The sequence below is a fragment of the Haliotis rufescens genome, unplaced genomic scaffold (assembly GCF_023055435.1).
Source record: "Haliotis rufescens isolate VD_foot unplaced genomic scaffold, xgHalRufe1.0.p SCAF_12, whole genome shotgun sequence".
Classification (NCBI taxonomy): domain Eukaryota; kingdom Metazoa; phylum Mollusca; class Gastropoda; order Lepetellida; family Haliotidae; genus Haliotis; species Haliotis rufescens.
In genome coordinates this window covers 9,697,524-9,725,188 of record NW_025963802.1, presented here as the reverse complement: position 1 = coordinate 9,725,188, position 27,665 = coordinate 9,697,524, and the positions used below count along the sequence as shown (strand labels likewise).

The 27,665-nt window shown below is 43.4% G+C and overlaps 1 protein-coding gene across 1 annotated transcript; it reads left to right on the top strand.

Annotated features, from left to right (window-relative positions):
• The first annotated feature begins 15,202 nt into the window (after positions 1–15,202).
• Positions 15,203–26,498, top strand: LOC124143883. The gene is made up of 6 exons (XM_046513036.2): positions 15,203–15,359; positions 20,961–21,126; positions 21,928–22,049; positions 24,013–24,127; positions 24,372–24,526; positions 26,376–26,498. Exons 1-6 carry the CDS (start codon positions 15,311–15,313, stop codon positions 26,405–26,407), a joined length of 639 nt encoding a protein of 212 aa, XP_046368992.2. The 5' UTR covers positions 15,203–15,310; the 3' UTR covers positions 26,408–26,498.
• The last annotated feature ends 1,167 nt before the right edge of the window (positions 26,499–27,665 follow it).

Below are 27,665 nucleotides of genomic sequence, written 5' to 3'. Positions count from 1 at the left end.
ATTGGAAAATAATAAAACGAAACCAACCGCATACATACATAGATAGTGGTTATTTTTCGCAATTTGTTCAAATAATATTGCATTCTGTACAATGAATCGTCAGCTGTGACAGACGCCGGGTTAGTGAGTGAGTGAGAATTGGGTTTAACTCCTCTCTGAACAGTATACACGTATAAACCCTTGTTAAATCTATATTTACCGGACAGGACATTACAGTAAACTACGGTTATAACGAACACGCTTATAACGAACTGACGGATATAACGAACTTACTTTTTTGTCCCTAAAATTGCTGTAGTTATGCTGTATATATGCTTATAACGAACTACGGTTATAACGAACTAAAATTAGTGGTCCCTTTTAGTTCGTTATAACCGTAGTTTACTGTACTAGAATTTAAGTTGTACCACAGTTGCCTCCTTAAAGTGAGAGAACAACCTAGAGTGAGGCTAGTATAGGTCTCAACATGTTGGTGAAACAGGCGTGCATCACGGGAACTGATGCTGATGGACCAAGGTCATTGGCTCATATATGCATAGGGCAATCGATGATACAGCTGTTAAAGGAGGACTGCATTTTGTAGTTTGACAATTCGCCAGATGAATTTGATATAGTTTTGTTATACGTTTTCCTTCAGAATACACTGTCCCGTATAATTCCCGAATGTATATATATGTTTAACGTGCTTAAAAAGGGGTTCGGTGGGAATTGGGTATGCGCATTTCAAATCGTTTTAATATTCTCTCTTTATGTTGTCTATTCCTGTAGTGAACGCGTATTTCATGTTGCGGAAATGAAAGTGTTTGCTTGAGGTTTAACATACCCAAAAGAAGCTAAGGATCACCCTATTCTTTCATATTGCAATGCTAGTAGTATTTAACTGTAGTAATATGAAAGAATCGAATGTTCCTTAACTTCTTTTGTGTAGTATACATATCCTGAATCATTATTTTCCTCAACTATATTTCGGATAATAGAAAGTGGCAAATTGATTGAGACGCTCGTTTAATGCCCTCCCTTGGTTGTATATCTTCCAAACAAGCCTCGGACTTTTATCAACTCGTGTTGATATATTTGAAGACACTCGGATGAGATTCTCTCTATAAAAGTTGATTGGTACTGATTGTCTGTGGTTACTTAATCATTTAATTCTGTACGTACCTATTTCTAGGTTAACCCTCTCGGTACAATTTAGGAGTGAGTGAGTTGGGTTTAACGCCGCTTTTAACAGTATTCCAGTTATATCGCGGCGTGTCAGCTTAATGTGGGAGGAAAGCCCGAAGTGATGCAGGTCTCAGACGTTTACCACTTCGGTAAAACCCACGAGCACGGGTATGGTGCTGACAAACCTAGAAACATAACCGGGGCGAACCGGGATTCGAACCAACACTCATAGGTTTCTGGCGTGCCCAAGGGACGCAACTCAGCACCGCGAATCGCGGCGCATTAGACGACTGGGCCACCTGTGCCCCCGTACAATTTGGGAACCAACACGAAATAACTGCATGTGTGTACAGTGCTACTAATGAAGAAGGGGTACTGCAGTATCTAACAGATATGGATGGGGGGTAATTAGGAGACCAAACATGGACCAGGACGTACAATTCCCGACTAATGTAACACATGTGATGTCCAGTTATCATCTCCTCGTAGATCATGAAGAAATCAGGAATTTTAAAATTTGTCTTTTCCGCATTCAAGAACATTTAATTCATTGGATATTCTAGGAGAATGCCGACGTCACAGTATCATAAAATATATGCGAATGAGCGAGTAATGCTTAACACCGTAGTCAGAAATATTCCACCTATAACGTGACGACCTGTAAATAATCGAGCTTGGACCAGGCAAGCCGGTGACTGAGGGCATGAGCCACAATCCACGCCATGGGACACGATGACACGCAATCAGCCAAATCAGACAGACTGGGCGCCGAATCACTTTCGTAACCTATCACACGAAGGGTTTGTACGTATATATGCAAAGTTCCAAAAGCATATGCATATTAGGCTTAATACCTGGTCATTACATTAGAGATTATACTTTATAATGCATAATGCCATATAAAATAATTTTATGAAGGAACCAATATTAGCTATGGAGAAACAGGGTCATGGTATCTTTCCCCCGCCGTTTGAATAGAAGTCCCACAGTTTTGTCACTTGAAAGGGTGAACAACCCATTTATTCCACCATTGATCTACACCGTCCAGAGCTGATTGGATATGTTTTGGATTTCCATCATGCCATATCATGCCGAAAGCTTTGCTGAAGTCCAGAAATACCGCGGCTAGGTATTGAGCTTATTTATTTCATTTTCCAGTCTTAGTAAATGGTTCAGACATGAGTGTCCCTTCCTGAAGCCCTTAGATCAGGCTTGACGTGGTTGCCAGTTTCAAGGTGATATATGGGCCTTTTTAACCCCGGCTTCTATAACTTTGCACATGTTTGAAGTGAGTGAGATAGGTCGATTAAAGGCTGGTAGGGACAATGTTGCTTAAAGTGTTTAAGACGTCGCTTTCTGCCTTATCAATTTCGACTGACCTGTTCGTCTTTGGGACTCATGTGTGGCTGTAGGCTACACAAATCTATTGTGAGTTTTGTATTGATAAGAAGTACATGTATATTCATATGCTTTCATTTTTATCTTTGGCTGCTCTGTTTATATACGTTCAAGTAGCTGTCCATCTCTCAGAAATAGGGCTAGTTTGGCCCTGGCTATTGCATCTCTTGACTTTTGGAGATCTACAACAGATAGTGGATCTAACTGCAATTCTTGTTTTATCCGGGTACTGGTTGCTAGAGATGAGAACAGGATGAGTATAGGCTGCTAGAGCTGAGAACGGGATGAGTACTGGCTGCTAGAGCTGAGAACGGGATGAGTATAGGCTGCTAGAGCTGGGAACGGGATGAGTATAGGCTGCTAGAGCTGGGAACGGGATGAGTATAGGCTGCTAGAGCTGGGAACGGGATGAGTATAGGCTGCTAGAGCTGGGAACGGGATGAGTATAGGCTGCTAGAGCTGGGAACGGGATGAGTATAGGCTGCTAGAGCTGAGAACGGGATGAGTAAAGGCTGCTAGAGCTGGGAACGGGATGAGTATAGGCTGCTAGAGCTGGGAACGGGATGAGTATAGGCTGCTAGAGCTGGGAACGGGATGAGTATAGGCAGCTAGAGCTGGGAACGGGATGAGTATAGGCTGCTAGAGCTGGGAACGGGATGAGTATAGGCTGCTAGAGCTGGGAAGGGGATGGGCACTGGCTGCTAGAGCTGGGAAGGGGATGGGCACTGGCTGCTAGAGCTGTGAAGGGGATGGGTACTGGCTGCTAGAGCTGTGAAGGGGATGGGCACTGGCTGCTAGAGCTGTGAAGGGGATGGGCACTGGCTGCTAGAGCTGAGAAGGGGATGGGTACTGGCTGCTAGAGCTGGGAAGGGGATGGGCACTGGCTGCTAGAGCTGTGAAGGGGATGGGTACTGGCTGCTAGAGCTGGGAAGGGGATGGGCACTGGCTGCTAGAGCTGAGAAGGGGATGGGTACTGGCTGCTAGAGCTGGGAAGGGGATGGGCACTGGCTGCTAGAGGTGAGAAGGGGATGGGTACTGGCTGCTAGAGCTGTGAAGGGGATGTGTATAGGCTGCTAGAGCTGGGAAGGGGATGGGCACTGGCTGCTAGAGCTGAGAAGGGGATGGGTACTGGCTGCTAGAGCTGTGAAGGGGATGTGTATAGGCTGCTAGAGCTGAGAAGGGGATGGGCACTGGCTGCTAGAGCTGAGAAGGGGATGGGTACTGGCTGCTAGAGCTGAGAACGGGATGTGTATAGGCTGCTAGAGCTGGGAACGGGATGAGTATAGGCTGCTAGAGCTGGGAACGGGATGAGTATAGGCTGCTAGAGCTGAGAAGGGGATGGGTACTGGCTGCTAGAGCTGGGAAGGGGATGGGCACTGGCTGCTAGAGCTGTGAAGGGGATGGGTACTGACTGCTAGAGCTTGGAAGGGGATGGGCACTGGCTGCTAGAGCTGTGAAGGGGATGGGTACTGGCTGCTAGAGCTGGGAAGGGGACGGGTACTGGCTGCTAGAGCTGTGAAGGGGATGGGTACTGGCTGCTAGAGCTGGGAAGGGGACGGGTACTGGCTGCTAGAGCTGGGAAGGGGATGGGCACTGGCTGCTAGAGCTGTGAAGGGGATGGGTACTGGCTGCTAGAGCTGGGAAGGGGATGGGCACTGGCTGCTAGAGGTGAGAAGGGGATGGGTACTGGCTGCTAGAGCTGTGAAGGGGATGTGTATAGGCTGCTAGAGCTGGGAAGGGGATGGGCACTGGCTGCTAGAGCTGAGAAGGGGATGGGTACTGGCTGCTAGAGCTGAGAAGGGGATGTGTATAGGCTGCTAGAGCTGAGAACAGGATGAGTATAGGCTGCTAGAGCTGGGAACGGGATGGGCACTGGCTGCTAGAGCTGAGAACGGGATGAGTACTGGCTGCTAGAGCTGGGAACGGGATGAGTATAGGCTGCTAGAGCTGAGAAGGGGACGGGTACTGGCTGCTAGAGCTGAGAACGGGATGAGTATAGGCTGCTAGAGCTGGGAACGGGATGAGGATAGGCTGCTAGAGCTGGGAACGGGATGAGGATAGGCTGCTAGAGCTGGGAACGGGATGAGTATAGGCTGCTAGAGCTGGGAACGGGATGAGGATAGGCTGCTAGAGCTGGGAACGGGATGAGGATAGGCTGCTAGAGCTGGGAACGGGATGAGGATAGGCTGCTAGAGCTGGGAACGGGATGAGTACTGGCTGCTAGAGCTGAGAACGGGATGAGTATAGGCTGCTAGAGCTGGGAACGGGATGAGTACTGGCTGCTAGAGCTGAGAACGGGATGAGTACTGGCTGCTAGAGCTGAGAACGGGATGAGTACTGGCTGCTAGAGCTGAGAACGGGATGAGTATAGGCTGCTAGAGCTGAGAACGGGATGAGTACTGGCTGCTAGAGCTGAGAAGGGGACGGGTACTGGCTGCTAGAGCTGAGAACGGGATGAGTACTGGCTGCTAGAGCTGAGAACGGGATGAGTATAGGCTGCTAGAGCTGAGAAGGGGACGGGTACTGGCTGCTAGAGCTGAGAACGGGATGAGTACTGGCTGCTAGAGCTGAGAACGGGATGAGTACTGGCTGCTAGAGCTGGGGACGGGATGTGTATAGGCTGCTAGAGCTGGGGACGGGATGTGTATAGGCTGCTAGAGCTGGGAAGGGGATGAGTATAGGCTGCTAGAGCTGGGAACGGGATGAGTATAGCCTGCTAGAGCTGGGAACGGGATGAGTATAGGCTGCTAGAGCTGGGAACGGGATGTGTATAGGCTGCTAGAGCTGGGAACGGGATGAGTATAGGCTGCTAGAGCTGGGAACGGGATGAGTATAGGCTGCTAGAGCTGTGAAGGGGATGAGTACTGGCTGCTAGAGCTGGGAACGGGATGTGTATAGGCAGCTAGAGCTGGGAACGGGATGAGTATAGGCTGCTAGAGCTGTGAAGGGGATGTGTATAGGCTGCTAGAGCAGAGAAGGGGATGGGCACTGGCTGCTAGAGCAGAGAAGGGGATGGGCACTGGCTGCTAGAGCAGAGAAGGGGGTGGGCACTGGCTGCTAGAGCTGAGAAGGGGATGGGTACTGGCTGCTAGAGCTGTGAAGGGGATGGGCACTGGCTGCTAGAGCTGTGAAGGGGATGGGTACTGGCTGCTAGAGCAGAGAAGGGGGTGGGCACTGGCTGCTAGAGCAGAGAAGGGGGTGGGCACTGGCTGCTAGAGCTGAGAAGGGGATGGGTACTGGCTGCTAGAGCTGTGAAGGGGATGGGCACTGGCTGCTAGAGGTGAGAAGGGGATGGGTACTGGCTGCTAGAGCTGTGAAGGGGATGTGTATAGGCTGCTAGAGCTGTGAAGGGGATGTGTATAGGCTGCTAGAGCTGTGAAGGGGATGGGCACTGGCTGCTAGAGGTGAGAAGGGGATGGGCACTGGCTGCTAGAGCTGTGAAGGGGATGTGTATAGGCTGCTAGAGCTGGGAAGGGGATGGGCACTGGCTGCTAGAGCTGAAAAGGGGATGGGTACTGGCTGCTAGAGCTGAGAAGGGGATGTGTATAGGCTGCTGGTGTTGGGAAGGGGATGGGCACTGGCTGCTAGAGCTGTGAAGGGGATGGGCACTGGCTGCTAGAGCTGAGAAGGGGATGGGTACTGGCTGCTAGAGCTGAGAAGGGGATGTGTATAGGCTGCTGGTGTTGGGAAGGGGATGTGTATAGATTGCTAGAGTTGTAAGGGGATGTGTACATGCTGCTTGAGCTGCGTAGGGGTTGAGTATAAGCTGCTTGAGCTGGGAAGGGTGTGTGTATGGGCTGTTAGAGCTGAGAAAGGAATGAGTATTGGATGTTAGAGCTGAGAAGGGGATGAGTGTAGGCTGCTAGAGCAGGGAAGGGGATGAGTGTAGGCTGCTGGTGTTGGGAAGGGGATGGGCACTGGCTGCTAGAGCAGGGAAGGGGATGTGTATAGGCTGCTGGTGTTGGGAAGGGGATGGGCACTGGCTGCTAGAGCTGAGAAGGGGATGTGTATAGGCTGCTGGTGTTGGGAAGGGGATGTGTATAGATTGCTAGAGTTGGAAGGGGATGTGTACATGCTGCTTGAGCTGCGTAGGGGTTGAGTATAAGCTGCTAGAGCTGGGAAGGGTGTGTGTATGGGCTGTTAGAGCTGAGAAAGGAATGAGTATTGGATGTTAGAGCTGAGAAGGGGATGAGTGTAGGCTGCTAGAGCTTGGAAGGGGATGAGTGTAGGCTGCTAGAGCTGAGAAGGGGATGAGTGTAGGCTGCTAGAGCTGAGAAGGGGATGAGTGTAGGCTGCTAGAGCTAAGAAGGGGATGAGTGTAGGCTGCTAGAGCTGAGAAGGGGATAAGTGTAGGCTGCTAGAGCAGGGAAGGGGATGAGTGTAGGCTGCTAAATCTGAGAAGGGAGTGAGTATAGTCTCCTAGAGTATTAGATGGTTTACGTTTCAAATATCAAGAATATGAAATTTAATTTTTATAAACGTCCAGCCGGATAATGAGGCATAAGAATAAAACTACAACCACAAATTGTTCCTATGGGACTGAGAAAAATAGCACTCTTTCAAATCCCGTAAGTGTTTGCTCAAAAAAGACCTATGCATACCTTCATCGTTACTCGAGACAGCGTATGATATGATACCTTGTAAGCCTACGTATGTACAATTTCTAACTTTCCTGTCACTTTCTAAAAAAAATGCCAAAAGATAAATAGAAAGTTTTAATTCTTTTCCAATGCCACCTCTATATTCTTCGAAAAACAGAGAAGAATTGAATAATTGTATTGTATTTTTATTTATTTTTATTAACACGAAAGTTGGCGAGTGTTCAAGGTTCGATGCTGAACGTATGCCGTGCCCGATGGCGTGGATTGCAGCGACTGCATGACTTGTCTGGCCCTGACTGTATAATTATAGGCTGTGAATACAGCTAGAAACTGCTGACTGCGTTAAATCAATTCACTCACTGTTTGGCAGGTCTATCTATGGAACTACTGAGGCGGCATTAAATATATTAATTTATATTTTCTGTTTGAATTTTGACAAGCGGACGTGTCGGTTTTAGTGGTGAATGTCAACCTATTTTCATTGTCATGCAAACTTAGGGTATACTTTTTCCAATTAAGTGTTTCGGTGGAAATAACTGTGAGTTTTTCAAGCTTTCATAAAGATCACAGTACACATACGATCGTCACGGATTGGATACCGCAATGTCTGTTTTATAAATTAAACAGCTAGGAATGAAGTTATCTATTCCATAAAGTACAGCTGACGCCTATGGAGATTTAACGAGATGGACTCCCAATTGATGTTCTCCTCCATTGTGTTGTGTAAACATGTATCTGTAGATCGTCACCATCAATAAAAACATGAACTATCAACACATGAATCTGACAGACAGGCGGCAGCGTAATGTTGGGCCTGGAAGTGTAGGGGGATGTAGTGTTGGACGTGAAATTGAAGAAGAGCGTAGTATGGGGTGTGGAAGTGTAGGAGAGTGTAGTGTGAAGTGTAGAAGTGTGGAAGGGTGTAGTGTGAGGTGTGGAAGTGTAGGAGGGTGTAATGTGGAAGTGTGTAAGGGAGTAGTGTGAGGTGTGGAAGTGTAGAAGGGTGCAGTGTGATGTGTGGAAGTGTAGAAGGGTGTAGTGTGAGGTGTGGAAGTGTAGGAGGGTTTAGTGTGAGGTGTGGAAGTGTAGGAGGGTGTAGTGTCGAAGTGTGTAAGGGAGTAGTGTGAGGTGTGGAAGTGTAGAAGGGTGCAGTGTGAGGTGTGGAAGTGTAGGAGGGTGTAGTGTGGAAGTGTGGAGTTGTAGGAGGGTTTAGTGTGAGGTTTGGAAGTGTAGAAGGGTGTAGTGTGGGGTGTGGAAGTGTAGGAGGGTGAAGTGTGAGGTGTGGAAGTGTAGAAGGGTGTAGTGTGGGGTGTGGAAGTGTAGAAGGGTGTAGTGTGGGGTGTGGAAGTGTAGAAGGGTGTAGTGTGGGGTGTGGAAGTGTAGAAGGGTGTAGTGTGGGGTGTGGAAGTGTAGAAGGGTGTAGTGTGGGGTGTGGAAGTGTAGAAGGGTGTAGTGTGGGGTGTGGAAGTGTAGAAGGGTGTAGTGTGGGGTGTGGAAGTGTAGAAGGGTGTAGTGTGGAAGTGTAGGAGGATGTAGTGTGGAAGTGAAGGAGGGTGTAGTGTGGGGTGTGGAAGTGTAGGAGGGTGTAGTGTGGAAGTGAAGGAGGGTGTAGTGTGGGGTGTGGAAGTGTAGGAGGGTGTAGTGTGGGGTGTGGAAGTGTAGGAGGGTGTAGTGTGGGGTGTGGAAGTGTAGGAGGGTGTAGTGTGGGGTGTGGACGTGTAGGAGGGTGTAGTGTGGGGTGTGGAAGTGTAGGAGGGTGTAGTGTGGGGTGTGGAAGTGTAGGAGGATGTAGTTTGGAAGTGTAGGAGGGTGTAGTGTGGGGTGTGGAAGTGTAGGAGGGTGTAGTGTGAGGTGTGGTAGTGAAGGAGAGTGTAGTGTGAGGTGTGGTAGTGAAGGGGGGTGTAGTGTGAGGTGTGGAAGTGTAGGAGGGTGTAGTGTGAGGTTTGGAAGTGTAGAAGGGTGTAGTGTGAGATGTAGAAGTGAAGGAGGGTTTAGTGTGAGGTGTGGAAGTGTAGGAGAGTGTAGTCTGGAAGTGTGGAAGGGAGTAGTGTGAGGTGTGGTAGTGTAGGAGGGTGTAGTGTGGGGTGTGGAAGTGTAGGGGAGTGTAGTGTGGGGTGTGGTAGTGTAGGAGGGTGTAGTGTGGGGTGTGGAAGTGTAGGAGGGTGTAGTGTGAGGTGTGGAAGTGAAGGAGAGTGTAGTGTGAGGTGTGTCAGTGAAGAAGGGTGTATAGTGAGGTGTGGAAGTGTAGGAGGGCGTAGTGTGAGGTGTGAAAGTGAAGGAGGGTGTAGTGTGAGGTGTGGTAGTGTAGGAGGGTGTAGTGTGAGGTGTGGAAGTGTAAGAGGGTGTAGTGTGGGGTGTGGAAGTGTAGGGGAGTGTAGTGTGGGTTGTGGTAGTGTAGGAGGGTGTAGTGTGGGGTGTGGAAGTGTAGGAGGGTGTAGTGTGAAGTGTGGAAGTGTAGGAGGGTGTAGTGTGAGGTGTGGAAGTGTAGGAGGGTGTAGTGTGAGATGTGGTAGTGTAGGAGGGTGTAGTGTGAGGTTTGGAAGTGTAGGAGGGTGTATTGTGAGATGTGAAAGTGTAGGAGGGTTTAGTGTGAGGTGTGGAAGTGTAGTGTTAGGCGTGGTAGTGTAGGAGGGTGTAGTGTGGGGTGTGGAAGTGTAGGGGAGTGTAGTGTGAGGTGTGGTAGTGAAGGAGGGTGTAGTGAGAGGTGTGGAAGTGTAGGAGGGCGTAGTGTGAGGTGTGGAAGTGTAGGAGGGTGTAGTGTGAGGTGTGGAAGTGTAGGAGGGTGTAATGTGGAAGTGTGTAATGGAGTAGTGTGAGGTGTGGAAGTGTAGAAGGGTGCAGTGTGAGGGGTGGAAGTGTAGAAGGGTGTGGTGTGAGGTGTGGAAGTGTAGGAGGGTGTAATGTGAGGTGTGGAAGTGTAGGAGGGTGTAGTGTGAGGTGTGGAAGTTTAGGGGAGTGTAGTTTGAGATTTGTTAGTGTAGGAGGGTGTAGTGTAAATTCTGTTTCTACTTTTCTGTTAAAGCGCAGAAAATGTTTATGCCCGTCCAGGGGAGACAAAAATACTTGGTAAGAGAATTTATGGATGTCAACTTCTTTATTCCTCATTGAAAAGAAGTTGACATCCATAAATTATCTTCCTTATGTGTATCACTTCTAAATGCCATTCAAAGACAAAAATATTGGTTTATCAGTTTCTAAAGTTTCAATCGATATTTAACCATTACGACACTCGGGCCGTTATTGAGTCTACGTAATCATGTTCATTTTGATCAATGAAATATTAATTATGCAATATTATTACGTATCATGTTCCTTAAACTTCATATCAGCTCCGCATGCAGATAGTAGATATTTTCTAATTTTCTTAGGATTCTAATTCACAGACTAAGCGCCGTGATTCAAACTGCAAACGATCTAAACACTAAGTTTTCCATACAAATAGGTTCTCAATATAAAGATACTGTGTCTAAATTTTATTTGAAACATATAAGCAAAACTTAATGATAATCATCATTTGTTCTCCTGTATTGAGGGGATTCAGGGTCGGAAGTGATGAAAATACGCAAATAGAAACCATACACGCAAAATAACTACATGAGTTGATATTTCAAACTTCTATTCATTCTACACACAGTCGGTCAAAATCCGGTGTATAAATATTGTGAATGATTAGCGTATTTCAAACCGTTTGATAACCTGATATAATTGGAAATAAAATGGAAAGAAATGGAGGTAAAAGGAAAGTTCTGCGTTCCCAAATATTTTCGATGCAGTCAAAACCACAGCAGACCCAAGTTGATAGCAGCGGCTGTATAATCCACATTTGGGCAGCTACAAGTGGACACGCCGAGCTTTTGCAGTGGCAAACCACATCCTTTTCGCAGAGCGTAGGTAATAGATGGCTGACTCGCATGTATATGGAATACTGTGTGATAGAGGGATTTGACGGATTCTTGTGCTTTAAGAAATGTAGAGTGCGAAAACGCATTTTGTTGACCTTGTAAACACATCAAGAATCGCATTACGTAGACTTCTGGTTGTGTCGGATTTTGAAAAAATAGCGACAATATCCTTAATTTCCGTGAAAGGGAGATCGGGAGAATTTGGCATATTTTACTTTTTGATTTCATAGTGTATGATAATACCCCCTTTTGGTCTAGATGATCTTTAAATTTCCAGGAAGCATTAAAGAATTTTTAGGACAGTTATCAGACATGTTAAAAAAAATCAGAGTAAGTCTCTGTCTATTTCAACACTTGCATGTTTTGGACTTATAACAACACGAAATGTACACCCTAAGCTAAAATGTGTCGAAAAGGCTGATTTTAGAGAGTTTCAGAGCACAAGTTTTAATATTTAAACATGAGAACGTTTTGACCCCATCTGATGTATATAAAGACAGTACAGAAACATTGCAAAAACGAAAATTGTTGGTCACAGACCTGCCCATAGTTAGACTTTTTCTTGAAGGTGGTAAAATCGGTCTTTCAAATGTAAGAAAGAAAATGGCTTGATGTCAACCATTTGATCGCGTCATATAATTTTCATAACGAACTTGCAAAGTGTTTCGTAACTTTAAAACTTGACATTTCCAGTGTGCCAGTGGACACTTATACTCCTTTGCACGTGACAAAAAGACAACACCTACGCCTCATGACATGGAGGCGGGCGAGTGTATATTTCAAGTTATATCATAATTTGGTATAATCAAGGCTGTCAATTATGAAATCCCTACACTATATATTTCGAATTCTGATTACAAAATTGTTTCCTGTTGTGATATCCTGCGCTGATTGGTTGGACTATCAAGGTATTGCGCCATATCCCTCCTCCCATGGTAATAACGGGCTATATAGTCCAGGACGACCTTGGTAAATCAAGGGGTGACTATGACAATGCGCTGGGTCAGAGTAAATTAGTATTAATTGGCCGTGCAAGCATCTGCCCACTCACCACGCAGTGTTTTATATGTCAAACCACGTTTCATCACACTGCCTTCACAAAATACCAACAGTTATATGAATACTTTTGATGGTCTTCAAACACGATTCGATATTCTGAAAATATATTTAGATGTTTTGCCGTATATTACGCGAAGACAAAGTACGGGTTTGTTTTACAAGTCTTAAAAGTATCATTGCAGCTCATTTAAGAGAGAGAGAGAGAGAGAGAGAGAGAGAGAGAGAGAGAGAGAGAGAGAGAGAGAGAGAGAGAGATTAAAAAAGACGAACATGTTGATGAACGATCTATAGAGACGTACAAGTTATTGCATGAACATGAGTGACTGAGTGAGTTTATGCTTTACGTCACATCGGCAATATTTCAGCCATATCGTGAGTGTTGCATGAACAGTTCTGTTGTTTGCATTGAGAAACCAAACAGCGCTAAAGTGAAAATTTTGTGATATCTACTGATAATATTAAATATCATTATTGCAGCATTATCACAAAATATGAAATTCCGAAATACTTATTCTAGATATTGTATACCAATTTCTTTCTTTTCACAAACAGCACATACTATATATATAACAAACAAGATAGATAAAAGTATGACACATCTAGACGATAACATAGAAAACATAGTACATGTATGTGTCACGTACTTTATATACAACAAACAAGATAGACATAGTAAAACACATCTAGACGATAAGATAGAATACATAGTACATGTATGTGTCACGTACTTTATATACAACACACAAGATAGAAATAGTAAAACACATCTAGACGATAAGATAGAATACATAGTACATGTATGTGTCACGTACTTTATATACAACACACAAGATAGAAATAGTAAAACACATCTAGACGATAAAATAGAAAACATAGTACATGTATGTGTCACGTACTTTATATACAACACACAAGATAGAAATAGTAAAACACATCTAGACGATAAGATAGAATACATAGTACATGTATGTGTCACGTACTTTATATACAACACAAAAGATAGAAATAGTAAAACACATCTAGACGATAATATAGAATACGTGGTACTATCTATGAGTCACGTACTTTATATACAACACAAAAGATAGAAATAGTAAAATACATCTAGACGATAAGATAGAATACATGGTACATGGGTGTCACATACTTTATAAAAAAGAACCAGATAGATAAAATTAAAACGCCTCTAGACGAAAATATAGAACTATGGTCCATCTATTATGTCATTATGGAAAAGCTACACTGTAGTAAATGTATGTAACATGTAATATACATGGTAAAAGAGGTCATGGGAGAAATACTGCACTACATGTCTATGTAATATTTCATATACATGCTACTTCAAGGTCCCGCTTTGGTACTGAAACTGCCCACAGCTGTGTGTTGCAATGTTTCTAACGGGTTACTTGATTGATTGTGATTATGTGAATGTGGTCTTTGATGTTACCATTTCTTTGATTTCTCAACAAGTGTAGTGTGGTGCTTAGAGCAGCTGACCGTGTGAGTCAGTCTGTTAACATTTGATGCCTGTGGCTGGTTGTTTAGGTTTTTGTAAGTTAAATATCTTTATCATCGTCATTATCTTCACAAATGTCAGCGCTGGCATGTGGGCTTTGTGTACATACATACGTCCGGGATAGGTAAGTCTTACTTGCAATAAAAGCCATAAACGTCATACCAATCAATTAATGTTTATGCATCATATAGGTCATTCAGCCCACAGTTCACATAATACTTTGTGTTATTTCATGGCAAATCAACTATTGATCACAACTATGGCCCTATAAATAATATTAAACATACATAAAACATACATACATTTCATTAAACCTTTGAGATAGTCGTGATTATAGATAAATAGCTAAAATCAGAGGCAAAAACAAACAGTAGCATTTGTCGTAACTAATAACGGCAACAATGCATAACCAACAATAACACAAACCACAGCTTATAACGATTCACATCGAACACAACTCCCAGTTACATACATCATCATCATCATCCATAACCAACCACACCGAACACGACTCAGAACAGCAAACATCAACCAGGATCAAACAAGATCAGTCATTCATACACAGAGGCATCAATGTCCACCATCAACTAACGCCGTCTAACATCAACCTTGTCTGCCATGAACAGCACCAATGCCTAGCATCAATGTCCACGATCCATCAGCATCGAACAACATCAACCTTGTCTGCCATGAAGATCATCGATGCCTGGCATCAATGTCCACCATCAACTAAAGCCGTCTAACATCAACCTTGTCTGCCATGAACAGCACCAATGCCTAGCACTAAATCCATCATCAACTAACGCCGTCTAACATCAACCTTGTCTGCCATGAACAGCACCAATCCCTAGCACTAAATCCATCATCAACTAACGCCGTCTAACATCAACCTTGTCTGCCAAGAACATCACCAATCCCTAGCACTAAGGTCCATCATCAACTAACGCCGTCTAACATCAACCTTGTCTGCCAAGAACAGCTCCAATCCCTAGTACTAAGGTCCATCATCAACTAACGCCGTCTAACATCAACCTTGTCTGCCAAGAACATCACCAATCCCTAGCATCAATGTCCACTATCTACTAACGCAGTCTAACATCAACCTTGTCTTTCAAGAGTATCACCAATCCCTAGCATCAATGGCCACCATCAACCAACGCCGAACAACATCAACTTTGTCTGCCATGAAGATCACCAATGCCTGGCATCAGTCTCCACCATCATTCAACGCATAACAACCTCAACATTCCTCCGCCGTCATACAGCTGGCATATTTCATATGATATAGACAAACCAGCAACAGAAGCAACACCACCTAACATCATTCAACAACAATAACATTCATCACAAATGAAACCAACAAGGTAGGCCATCACAAGCAACACCATCAACCTACGATGACTCCACACACCCCACCAACCTGCGCATCAAGGAGCGCCTCATTATCCATGGCAACTGCTAATGACACACCGATACGTACACGAGGGTCAGATGAAATGTGAAGCGAAAGATCAGGGAGAAAATTACTTGGAATTGGCGCAGAGAGAGCAACTGTGTCGCGGTATAGAATTACAGTAAGTGGGTTTTAATTGCCCAATTAAACTTAATCTCACTCATATAAGAGTTCCAACAACTGGCGGTAGTACAAGACAGTGGATAAACAAGCAGACATGAGTGGTTTAGTCTATGGGATCCTCCTGTGTTGGGCTGCACTATGCGGTAGGTTGATTGGAGACGGTATATATTGTAGTATTTTCAAAACACTTTGCTGTTGCTTGTTGTAAGTTGAACTTAGTGCATTTTAGAGATTATCCCGACAGTTCGTATAAGTGTTGATTCGAAATACTTCAATCAATGTTGAAACGCACGTATATGTTCGCTTTAACTATTTGGCTGTTTCTTTCGTTTATTTGTTAACTCCAATTTTAACCAAGATTTCCGGTACTTACTTACATTAAAACAATAATGTCATGTCACCAAACTTTAGTTCCAGTTAAGATTCCGAGTTTGAATTTGTCCCCAGCAACTTATGGGTCGTAAGGCTCGGTGACTGTTGATTCCGAGAGCTTCGTACATTGCTTATAATATCACCAGAGGATGATTATGTACAGGCCGCCGTCATATAGCTGGAATATTGATGGGCACGGCATTAAACAATAAACAAACCAAATTATATACCGGTAAGCACTTTCGGCTAAACATCCACACATGCTCTTGGGCAATGTTTGCATCACATGAGCTAATAGTAACGTGCATGAATTTAAAACGTCAACCAGCAATGCATTTTAAAATAATTGCATAAACACGGACTGATGAATACGAATACCTCCTATTACGAGTGAGTGGGTGAGTGAGTATGGTTTTACGTCGCTTTTAGCAATATACCAACAATATCACGACAGGGGACACCCTGAATGGGCTTCACACATTATACCCAAGTAGGGAATCGAACACGGGCATTCGGCGTGACGAGCCGTCGCTTTATCCACTAGGCTACCCCAAGGCACCACAGTAATAATAATAATAATAATAATAATAATAATAATCACCTCCTTTCCATGGATGACCTTGAACTTATTGCCAATAGAGGATCTACACTCAAAAAACAGATTCTGCTTGTCGAGTTCTTTTCTAATGATATCGGCATGTCCTTTGGACTCGACAAATGCAACATTCTTCATTTGAAACATGGCAAGGTAGAAGAGGGAGGATCAGTCAGTTTACTTGGAGGAGGAGTTATTGACCATCTTGTGGAAGATCAGGCCTATACGTACTTAGGGATGCAGATTAGGGACAAACTCCAGAATGCCCATATCAAGGGCAAACTTCGGGCAGAATACAAATGTAGACTAAAGAAAATCTGGAGTTCAGAGCTGAACGCTCGCAATATAGTCAAAGCCACAAATACTTATGCTGTGCCCGTCCTTTCGTATTCTTTTGGTGTTGTTGATTGGACGAAACAAGAAATTCAGGATATTGACACCCTCACACGAAGAATCATATCAGACAATAGATCCCACCACCCTCGCTCTTCCCTCAATTGCTTATATTTACCAATTATGATGGGAGGGCGTGGTTTGATTAACGTGGAGGCTCTTCATGATAGAATTGTTTTGTGCACTTTTGCCCACAATTATTTGTCTGATGATCCTCTTGTGAAGCATGGCATTCCACAGTTATCTAAAACGAGCCAAGGATGTGGGACACAACCTCAATGTCGGCGTTGTTTTGTTGATGGTTCTGTACTGCTGGACGGTACAGAAATGAGTGTCAATTAAGCGAAGTGCCATATCAAGTCGGCCCATACTCAGTTTTTAAAGGAGAGGCTATCTGAACGACCCCTGCATCGAGTTTATGTGCAGTTTATCAGCAATCCTGCAGAAAAGAGAAACAGAAGGCTTTCTGTTTGCTGCTCAGGACCAGTCACTTCCCACTCGAAACCGTCAATGTGTGATTTTGCGTCAAAATGTAAATATGAAATGTAGATTATGTAATGAATTTAATGAGACTGTCCAACACATTGTCATCGGATGCCCAGCTTTGGCACAAACACAGTATCTTAAACGACATGATGGTGTAGCTCGATCATTTTATTACCGTTTTCGCCATGCTTGTGGTTTTGACACAGAGGTCCACCCATGGTACGACCCGGAATATGTAGAGGGCGTCATGGAAAATGATAAATACAAACTTCTTTGGAATAGGCCCATTTACAGCCTCAGACGTATCCAGGCCAACAAACCTGATCTTGATCTTGATAACTCCAATGAAATAATTTATATCATTGAATTTACTGTCACCTTTGACACTAATGTGATTGACAAAATTGAGGAAGAACATGGCAAATATGCGGACCTCACTTTCGAAATGTCACGCTTGCATCCCAAGTACCAAGTTGTCCGACTCCCCATTGTTCTCGGTGCCTTAGGTTTGGTACCTCCCAATCTGTTGGGACTGACATTGGGAGAGTACCCGGTTTTGCTACCAGGAATACAGCCCTTCTGACAATCTGGGTAATGCAGAAGGCTGCAGTGTTGGGGAGTCTTCACATTCTCCGAAAAGTTCTGGGTGGGTTTGACCAGGCAGAGCTTCCTGGGAGAAGTCCCATTCGCTGTCTGGGCTGCGTGTAGAGGGGGAAAAGGCCCTGAGCTGATGATGAGCCAAACCAGCCTAACTGTGCCAGGATCACCCAAACCCTCTTTGCTGCATTTATTATTTTAATTTGTAAATAATAATTATGATAATGATGATGATAATAATAATCATCATCATCATCATCATCATCATCTCCATCATCATCATCATCATCATCATCATGATGTAAGTATCATCTACGTAGACTGTAAGTAAGTAAGTAGACTGTTGCACTTATACGCTTCCATACTATTTTCTCTTTATCCTCGTCAGTCAAATTATTCCGTTTTATAAGTGAAAATGAGCGGGTGCTTTTGCAATATTACAGCGGAGGACAATTGAGATGGGCTTCTCGATGGCACCAATGTACTGCACCGAGTCCATACCTTGAAAGGTTTGTCAGCTGAGACAGATGAATTCTTCTCACGGAACAAGTACATAGTTTTGGTGTGAGGTGAGGTGAGGTGAAATGGGGTTTAACGTCGCGTCCAAGATTATTGAACTTATATAGCGACGTTCATGCACGTGTGTGTGTGGTTGCTTGTACTAGTCCGGACTGATGCCGATTTATAGTGCTAGCTCACTGAGATACCATGCCGCAGTTTAACATGAATACCCCACTCAGACACAGTATACTGACTCCGAGCCGACCAGTCCTTGTTTTTGCCCCTTAATGCCGAGCGCCAGACAGGGTAACAACAAGTACCATCTGTTAACGTCTTTTGGTTATCGCGGCCGGGGATCGAACCCCGGACCTTCTGCTCTCCGGGCGGACGCTCTACCACTAGACCACGAAGGCGGACTAGTTTTGGTGTGGCATAATCATGATGAATGTATTACGTTTACACAGTATGGGATTGTATTATCATGAACGGATTACATAGATCTTCATGAAGTAATTATGCTATGACGGGGTAAGTGTGCCACCTAAGGCCAAGCCCTCCCCCGCATCCCCGCATCCCCTCATCTTTAATTAAGTAATTTAAAGGAATACAGGCAAACTTAGGTAAAGGTCAACGCCAGAGAATAACCGAATCTCCGAATTAAATCTTATTCTGAATATAACATCGTAACACACGTGATGCGCAGTAAACAAGCAATACCAAAACAAATATCACTGACGCTACGGCACTAACACACACACTTTGTGAACACAAAGACAGACACAGACATTGGCAACCAACACAAACAACACTAACACCACCATAACGAACAAACATACATTGACAACCACACAAACAACACTAACACCACCATAACTAACAAACATGCATTGACAACCACACAAACAACACTAACACCACCATAACTAACAAACATACAATGACAACCACACAAACAGCACTAAGACCACCATAACTAACAAACATACAATGACAACCACACAAACAGCACTAACACCACCATAACTAACAAACATACATTGACTTCCCACACAAACAACACTAACACCACCATAACTAACAAACATACAGTGAAAACCCACACAAACAACACTAACAGCACCATAACTAACAAACATACAATGACAACCACACAAACAGCACTAAGACAACCCTAACTAACACACATACAATGACAACCACACAAACAGCACTAACACCACCATAACTAACACACATACAATGACATCCACACAAACAGCACTAACACCACCATAACTAACAAACATACAATGACAACCACACAAACAGCACTAACACCACCATAACTAACAAACATACATTGACAACCACACAAACAACTCTTAAAGTACCATAACTAACAAACATACATTGACAACAACACAGAAACAACTCTTAAAGTACCATAACTAACAAACATACAATGACAACCACACAAACAGCACTAAGACCACCATAACTAACAAACATACATTGACTTCCCACACAAACAACACTAACACCACCATAACTAACAAACAAACATTGACAACCCACACAAACAACACTAACACCACCATAACTAACAAACATACATTGACTTCCCACACAAACAACACTAACAGCACCATAACTAACAAACATACAGTGAAAACCCACACAAACAACACTAACAGCACCATAACTAACAAACATACATTGACTTCCCACATAAACAACACTAACAACACCATAACTAACAAACATTCAGTGAAAACCCACACAAACAACAGTAACAGCACCATAACTAACAAACATACATTGACTTCCCACACAAACAGCACTAAGACAACCATAACTAACAAACATACTGTGAAAACCCACACAAACAACACTAACAGCACCATAACTAACAAACATACATTGACTTCCCACACAAACAACACTAACAGCACCATAACTAACAGACAGTGAAAACCCACACAAACAACACTAACAGCACCATAACTAACAAACATACATTGACTTCCCACACAAACAACACTAACACCACCATAACTAACAAACAGTGAAAACCCACACAAACAACACTAACAGCACCATAACTAACAAACATACATTGACTTCCCACACAAACAACACTAACACCACCATAACTAACAGACAGTGAAAACCCACACAAACAACACTAACAGTACCATAACTAACAAACATACATTGACAACCCACACAAACAACACTAACAGCACCATAACTAACAAACATACATTGACTTCCCACACAAACAACTCTTAAAGTACCATAACTAACAAACATACATTGACAACCCACACAAACAACACTAACACCACCATAACTAACAAACATACATTGACTTCCCACACAAACAACACTAACAGCACCATAACTAACAAACAGACATTGACAACCCCCACAAACAACACTAACACCACCATAACTAACAAACATACATTGACAACCCACACAAACAACACTAACACCACCATAACTAACATACATACATTGACTTCCCACACAAACAACACTAACAGCACCATAACTAACAAACATACATTGACAACCCACACAAACAACACTAACACCACCATAACTAACAAACATACATTGACTTCCCACACAAACAACACTAACACCACCATAACTAACAAACAGACATTGACAACCCACACAAACAACACTAACAGTACCATATCATGAAGGTAGTAAACTTCTAAGACCCGCACCATTTGGGCTTTTCCTCCCACATTAATCTGACACGTCGTGATATAACTGGAATACTAATAAACCCATCTCCCTGTTTTAGCCAGCAGCCCCTCCTCCCTGGTCAGGCGGCAGGTGTTTACCGGAACCTGTGATGAGCAGGGCATCAAGACGGCACAGGAAAGCTGCTTCGGGGCCTTGATGAGTATCAGTGGCATGCAGCCTGCGAGTGGAGTCAACGTGGATGCTGACATCAGGGAGTCATGCCGGTAACCTATACACAATATTGTCTGACCGGACAATAACGTTCTGTCCCACCCTCAAAAACCGTTAGATGTGATGAGGTGTTTGTGTGTGTGTGTGTGTGTGTGTGTGTGTGTGTGTGTGTGTGTGTGTGTGTGTGTGTGTGTGTGTGTGTGTGTGTGTGAGAGAGAGCTTTTGAGTGTGTGAGTGTGTGCGTGTATGTGTGTTTGAATGTGTGACTGTGTGTGTGTGACTGTATGTGTGTGTACATGTGTACATGTGTGTGTGTTAGAGTGTGTGTGAGAAAGCTTTTGAGTGTGTGCGTGTATATGTGTTTGAATGTGTGACTGTGTGTGTGACTGTATGTGTGTGAGTGTGTGTGAGTGTGAGTGTTTGAGTGTGTGTGAATATGGGCGTGTGTGAGAGTGTGTGTGCGTGCGCATGTGCGTGCGTGTGAGTATGTGTGTGTGAGTGCGTGTGTAAATGTGTGTTCATTTGAGTATGTGTGAGTGTGTGTGTATGTGCGTGCGTGCGTACGTATGTGTGCGTGCGTATGTGTGTGCGTTTGTGCGGGCTCTACTTCTTTTAGTTCCGGAGTTATGCTACTTTTATAGTGCTCGTCCGCTGAGTTACTCATCCGCAGTTTAACAACCCTACTCTCAGTTTACCGTCCCCCGAGCTGACCACTTCTTGTTTTATCCGCTTACTGCCGAGGGCTAGGCAGGGTAACAACAAGCGCTATTATTTAACATGTAGGCCCAGGCATCCACACTTGACGGTAGGTCGGGTGGTCAGGCCTGTGCACATCTACATCTTCGTTTTTCCAGTACCCTTAAAGCAGCAAACAGATGCTTTCAAGAGGAGATGAAGAAGTGTGGCGCAAGCGGAGAGATTTTGGCGACAATGTTGTCCAACGTTTTTGAATATGCGTGTGAAGAGGGGCTTGACAGTAAGTATTTTAAAAGTACATTATTTCCAAAGTATAACTATATACCTTGAAAAAGATTAAGCACTACCCCTTCTTTATTTTCATATATCGTACCTGTATCATTCTGAAATATCTATATATGACATTGGGACCTGTGTCTTCAGCAACTCATGCTTGCCGTAAAAGGTGACTATGCTTGTCGTAAGAAGCGACTAAAGGGATCGGGTGGTCAGGTTCGCTGACTTGGTTGATGCATGTCATCAATTGCGTAGATCGATGCTCATGATGTTAATCACTGGATTGTCTGGTCCAGACTCGATTATTCAAAGACCGCCGTCATTTAGCTGGGATATTGCTGAGTGCGGCGTTAAACAACAATCAACATCAACAACATATGTCATTTGGTCATGTCATATAATGCAAGTGAAAGAAGCAGGGGTGCATTGGGAAGTGTAGTCAAATAACTTTTGAGGTGGCGCACTCACGACATGTGTCATGAAATAATCTCACTCAACACTGTGTATATCCAGTAACGTGTCACTCACTCTGTCTAGTCATGTCTCACTCATCACTGTGTATATCCAGTAACTTGTCCCTCACTCTGTCTAGTCATGTCTCACTCATCACTGTGTATATCCAGTAACTTGTCCCTCACTCTGTCTAGTCATGTCTCACTCATCACTGTGTATATCCAGAAACGTGTCACTCACTCTGTCTAGTCATGTCTCACTCATCACTGTGTATATCCAGTAACGTGTCCCTCACTCTGTCTAGTCATGTCTCACTCATTACTGTGTATATCCAGTAACGTGTCACCCACTCTGTCTAGTCATGTCTCACTCATTACTGTGTATATCCATTAACTTGTCCCTCACTCTGTCTAGTCATGTCTCACTCATCACTGTGTATATCTAGTAACTTGTCCCTCACTCTGTCTAGTCATGTCACACTCATCACTGTGTATATCCAGTAACGTGTCACTCACTCACTCAAGTCATGTCTCACTCATCACTATGTATATCCAGTAACGTGTCACTCACTCTGTCTAGTCATGTCTCACTCATCACTGTGTATATCTAGTAACGTGTCCCTCACTCTGTCTAGTCATGTCACACTCATCACTGTGTATATCCAGTAACGTGTCACTCACTCACTCAAGTCATGTCTCACTCATTACTGTGCATATCCAGTAACGTGTCACTCACTCTGTCTAGTCATGTCTCACTCATCACTGTGTATATCCATTAACTTGTCACTCACTCTTTCTAGTCATGTCCCACTCATCACTGTGTATATCCAGTAACGTGTCACCCACTCTGTCTAGTCATGTCACACTCATCACTGTGTATATCCAGTAACGTGTCACTCACTCTGTCTAGTCATGTCACACTCATCACTGTGTATATCCAGTAACTTGTCACTCACTCTTTCTAGTCATGTCCCACTCATCACTGTGTATATCCAGTAACGTGTCACCCACTCTGTCTAGTCATGTCACACTCATCACTGTGTATATCCAGTAACGTGTCACCCACTCTGTCTAGTCATGTCACACTCATCACTGTGTATATCCAGTAACTTGTCACTCACTCTGTCTAGTCATGTCTCACTCATCACTGTGTATATCCAGTAACGTGTCACTCACTCTGTCTAGTCATGTCTCACTCATCACTGTGTATATCCAGTAACTTGTCACTCACTCTGTCTAGTCATGTCACACTCATCACTGTGTATATCCAGTAACGTGTCACTCACTCTGTCTAGTCATGTCTCACTCATCACTGTGTATATCCATTAACTTGTCCCTCACTCTGTCTAGTCATGTCTCACTCATCACTGTGTATATCCAGTAACTTGTCACTCACTCTGTCTAGTCATGTCACACTCATCACTGTGTATATCCAGTAACTTGTCACTCACTCTGTCTAGTCATGTCACACTCATCACTGTGTATATCCAGTAACTTGTCACTCACTCTGTCTAGTCATGCTGTCGGAGGGCGACTGCTGGGCCCACGAAAATTTCACCTCGGACATTATGGGGTGTTCGAAGACCATGGAACAAAGTTTTAACACAATGGGCTATAACGGCTTTTGTCGGTAAGTTTTTGTTTTGTCAGTTTTTGTTTATTGTTTAACGCGGCACTCACCAATATTTGGCGGCGGTCTGTAAACAATCGAATCTGACTAGACAATCATGTGACTGACATCCTGAACATCGATCAGGGCACTTGAGATACGATTTCATGTTTTGCAGATGAGTAACATGTCAGATACTATTTTTCCGCAGTATGTAAAGGAAGGTCAGTGAGTAGGGTAACACGACAAATGCATCTATTTACAGAGCCACCAACGAATTCATTCGGTGTGTGGGAGACAGAATAAACAGCAAAACTGTCTGCTCGGAGGATGCAGCCTGGTTCATGCAGGAGTTATTCAGGAGGAGCATCAAGCCTGCAGCTGACATGATGAAATGTTTTCTTAACACCAGAGCTATACGTAAGTCGTGACGTCATGTACGTCGTTAACTTCACATACGTCATCAACCTCACATACGTCATTAACTTCATATACGTCATCAACTTCACATACGTCATTAACTTCACATACGCCATTAACATCACATACGTCATTAACTTCACGTACGTCATCAACTTCACGTACGTCATCAACTTTCCATACGTCATCAACTTCACGTACGTCATTAACTTCACGCACGTCATCAACTTCACATACGTCAGTAACTTCCCATACGTCATTAACTTCACATTCGTCTTGAACTTCACATACACCATCAATTTCACATACATCATTAACTTCACATACACCATTAACTTCACATACGTCATTAACTTCACATACACCATTAGCTTCACGTACGTCATTAACTTCACGTACGCCATTAACTTCACATACGTCACTAACTTCACATACACCATTAACTTCACATACGTCATTAACTTCACGTCAGTATTAACTTCACATACACCATTAACTTGACTTACGTCATTAACTTCACGTACGTAATTAACTTCACATACGTCATTATCTTCACGTATGTAATTAACTTTACATACGTCATTAACTTCCCATACACCCTTAACTTCACATACGTCATTAAGTTCACGTACGTCATTATCTTAACGTGCCTTATTATCTTCACGTACGTAATTAACTTCACATACGTCATTTCATTCACATACGTCATTAACTTCACATACGTCATTAACTTCACGTACGTAATTAACTTCACATACGTCATTATCTTCACGTACTTAATTAACTTCACATACACAATTAACTTCACGTACACCATTAACTTCACATACGTCATTAACTTCACATACACCATTAGCTTCACGTACGTCATTAACTTCACGTACGTCATTTACTTCACATACGTCATTAACTTCACGTACGTTATTAACTTCACATACACCATTAACTTCACATACGTCATTAACTTCACGTATGTAATTAACTTCACATACGTCATTATCTTCACATACGTAATTAACTTCACATACGTCATTAACTTCACATACACCACTAGCTTCACGTACGTCATTAACTTCACGTACGTCATTAACTTCACATACATCATCAACTTCACGTACGTCATCAACTTCAAGTACGTCAGTAACTTCACGTACGTTATTAACTTCACATACACCATTAACTTCACATACGTCATTAACTTCACGTACGTAATTAACTTCACATACGTCATTATCTTCACGTACGTAATTAACTTCACATACGTCATTAACTTCACATACGTCATTAAATTCACGTACGTCATTAACTTCACGGACGTCAGTAACTTCACATACGTAATTAACTTCACGTATGTCAGGAACTTCACATACGTCAGTAACTTCACATAAACCAGTAACTTCACATACGTCAGTAACTTCACATACACCAGTAACTTCACATACGTCAGTAACTTCACATACGTCAGTAACTTCACATACGTCATTAACTTCACATACACCATTAACTTCACATACGTCATTAGCTTCACATACGTCAGTAACTTCACATACACCATTAACTTCACATACGTCAGTAACTTCACATACGTCATTAACTTCACATACGTCATTAACTTCACATACTCCATTAACTTCACATACGTCATTAGCTTCACATACGTCAGTAACTTCACATACACCATTAACTTCACATAGGTCATGATTTCACATTATTTGTTTCGAGGATCTCATCCAGTCTCACTGACAAGCGGTCCAGCCACATTAGCAAACAAATCACAACTAATTGAATTATTCATACGAATATAAGATACTTATATTGATGAATCAAATGAATGTTGTTTGTATTCCAGGAAGTATTGTTGACATGCTACGAAGAAAGTAACTGCTGGTGTGGGGTCTACATCAACACGAGTTGAGAATCACTGTAATATTGTATTCACTGTTCAGAATTAAACCTACATTTCTTATTTTAATGTCTTTTGTCAATTTACATCACAGTAATCTTTTTTGGGGGGTGGGGGGTGGGGGGTGGGGGGTGGGGGTTGTTTGTTTCTTTCTTCTTTTGCGTTGTAGTCAGCAATGTTTCAGCTTTATCACGACGGATTGTAAATAGTGACCAGGCAAGCCTGTGAATAAAAGGTGATTGGCTTCCTTCTGATTGGCTAATATCGATTTCTTGTCAGTCATTTCATTGGTCGGTCAAACTTCGCGAAAGGTCGTTCTGACGTGACCCGTAATGGGATGTCCTCAGATCTTTGTTTAGCAGTAGCGAAAACTAAGATCTAAATTTAATGAGATTGATGTTCATAAGAAATCTCTGCCAAATACATAGTCGATTGTACGATTCTGACTATATAATGAGCATGTGTTTATGAATCACTATCAAATACACACTACCAAAGTCACAGGTCCTGCTCATGGGTATTGGTGATAGCAGAGTAAAGTGAAGAATGGAGCATTTCCAGGCGCTTAAAGATGACGTGACGGACTGCAACTAAAGCAGCATTCATGACTCGCTTGTTTGTTTGTTGTTCAATGCTATATAACGGCGGTCTGTTTCTAACCGAGTCTTGATCAGACAATCCAGTCATTGATATTGTGCGAGACGATCCACGCCATCAACCAAGTCACCTAGCCTGCCCATCCGACCTATTTAGTCACCTCTTTAAAACCAGGACAGGTCGCCAGGGACGTATCCTAACCCGGAATACAATGGGTTATGTTGTATTTGTAGGGTGTGGATCGAGGTATATATTAATTTCCTGTCGTATTTGCAGTGAGCACTGAACGATTGTGTCTTGCTTGACTTTATTGTCAGCTTGACATTGTTGTCTTGCTTGACATTATTGCCTTGCTGGGGACCAATTCCCACTCGGGATCCCAATAGGGGTTCTTACCTGTATATCAGGGCATGGCGATCTCAGTCGCCAATAGGTAACACATCGACAAGCATCACATTTTGTGAGTAAACGAAATATATTCTTTGTTTTTAACCCGTAAAGGGGATTATGAAGCTTATAATATATATGGCATCTATCAAACGTATAACAGACCCGTGAAGATCCGGGGTAGAATAGGTCTTCAGCAACCCATGCTTGCCGTAAAAGGCGACTATGCTTGTCGTAAGAGGCGACTGACGA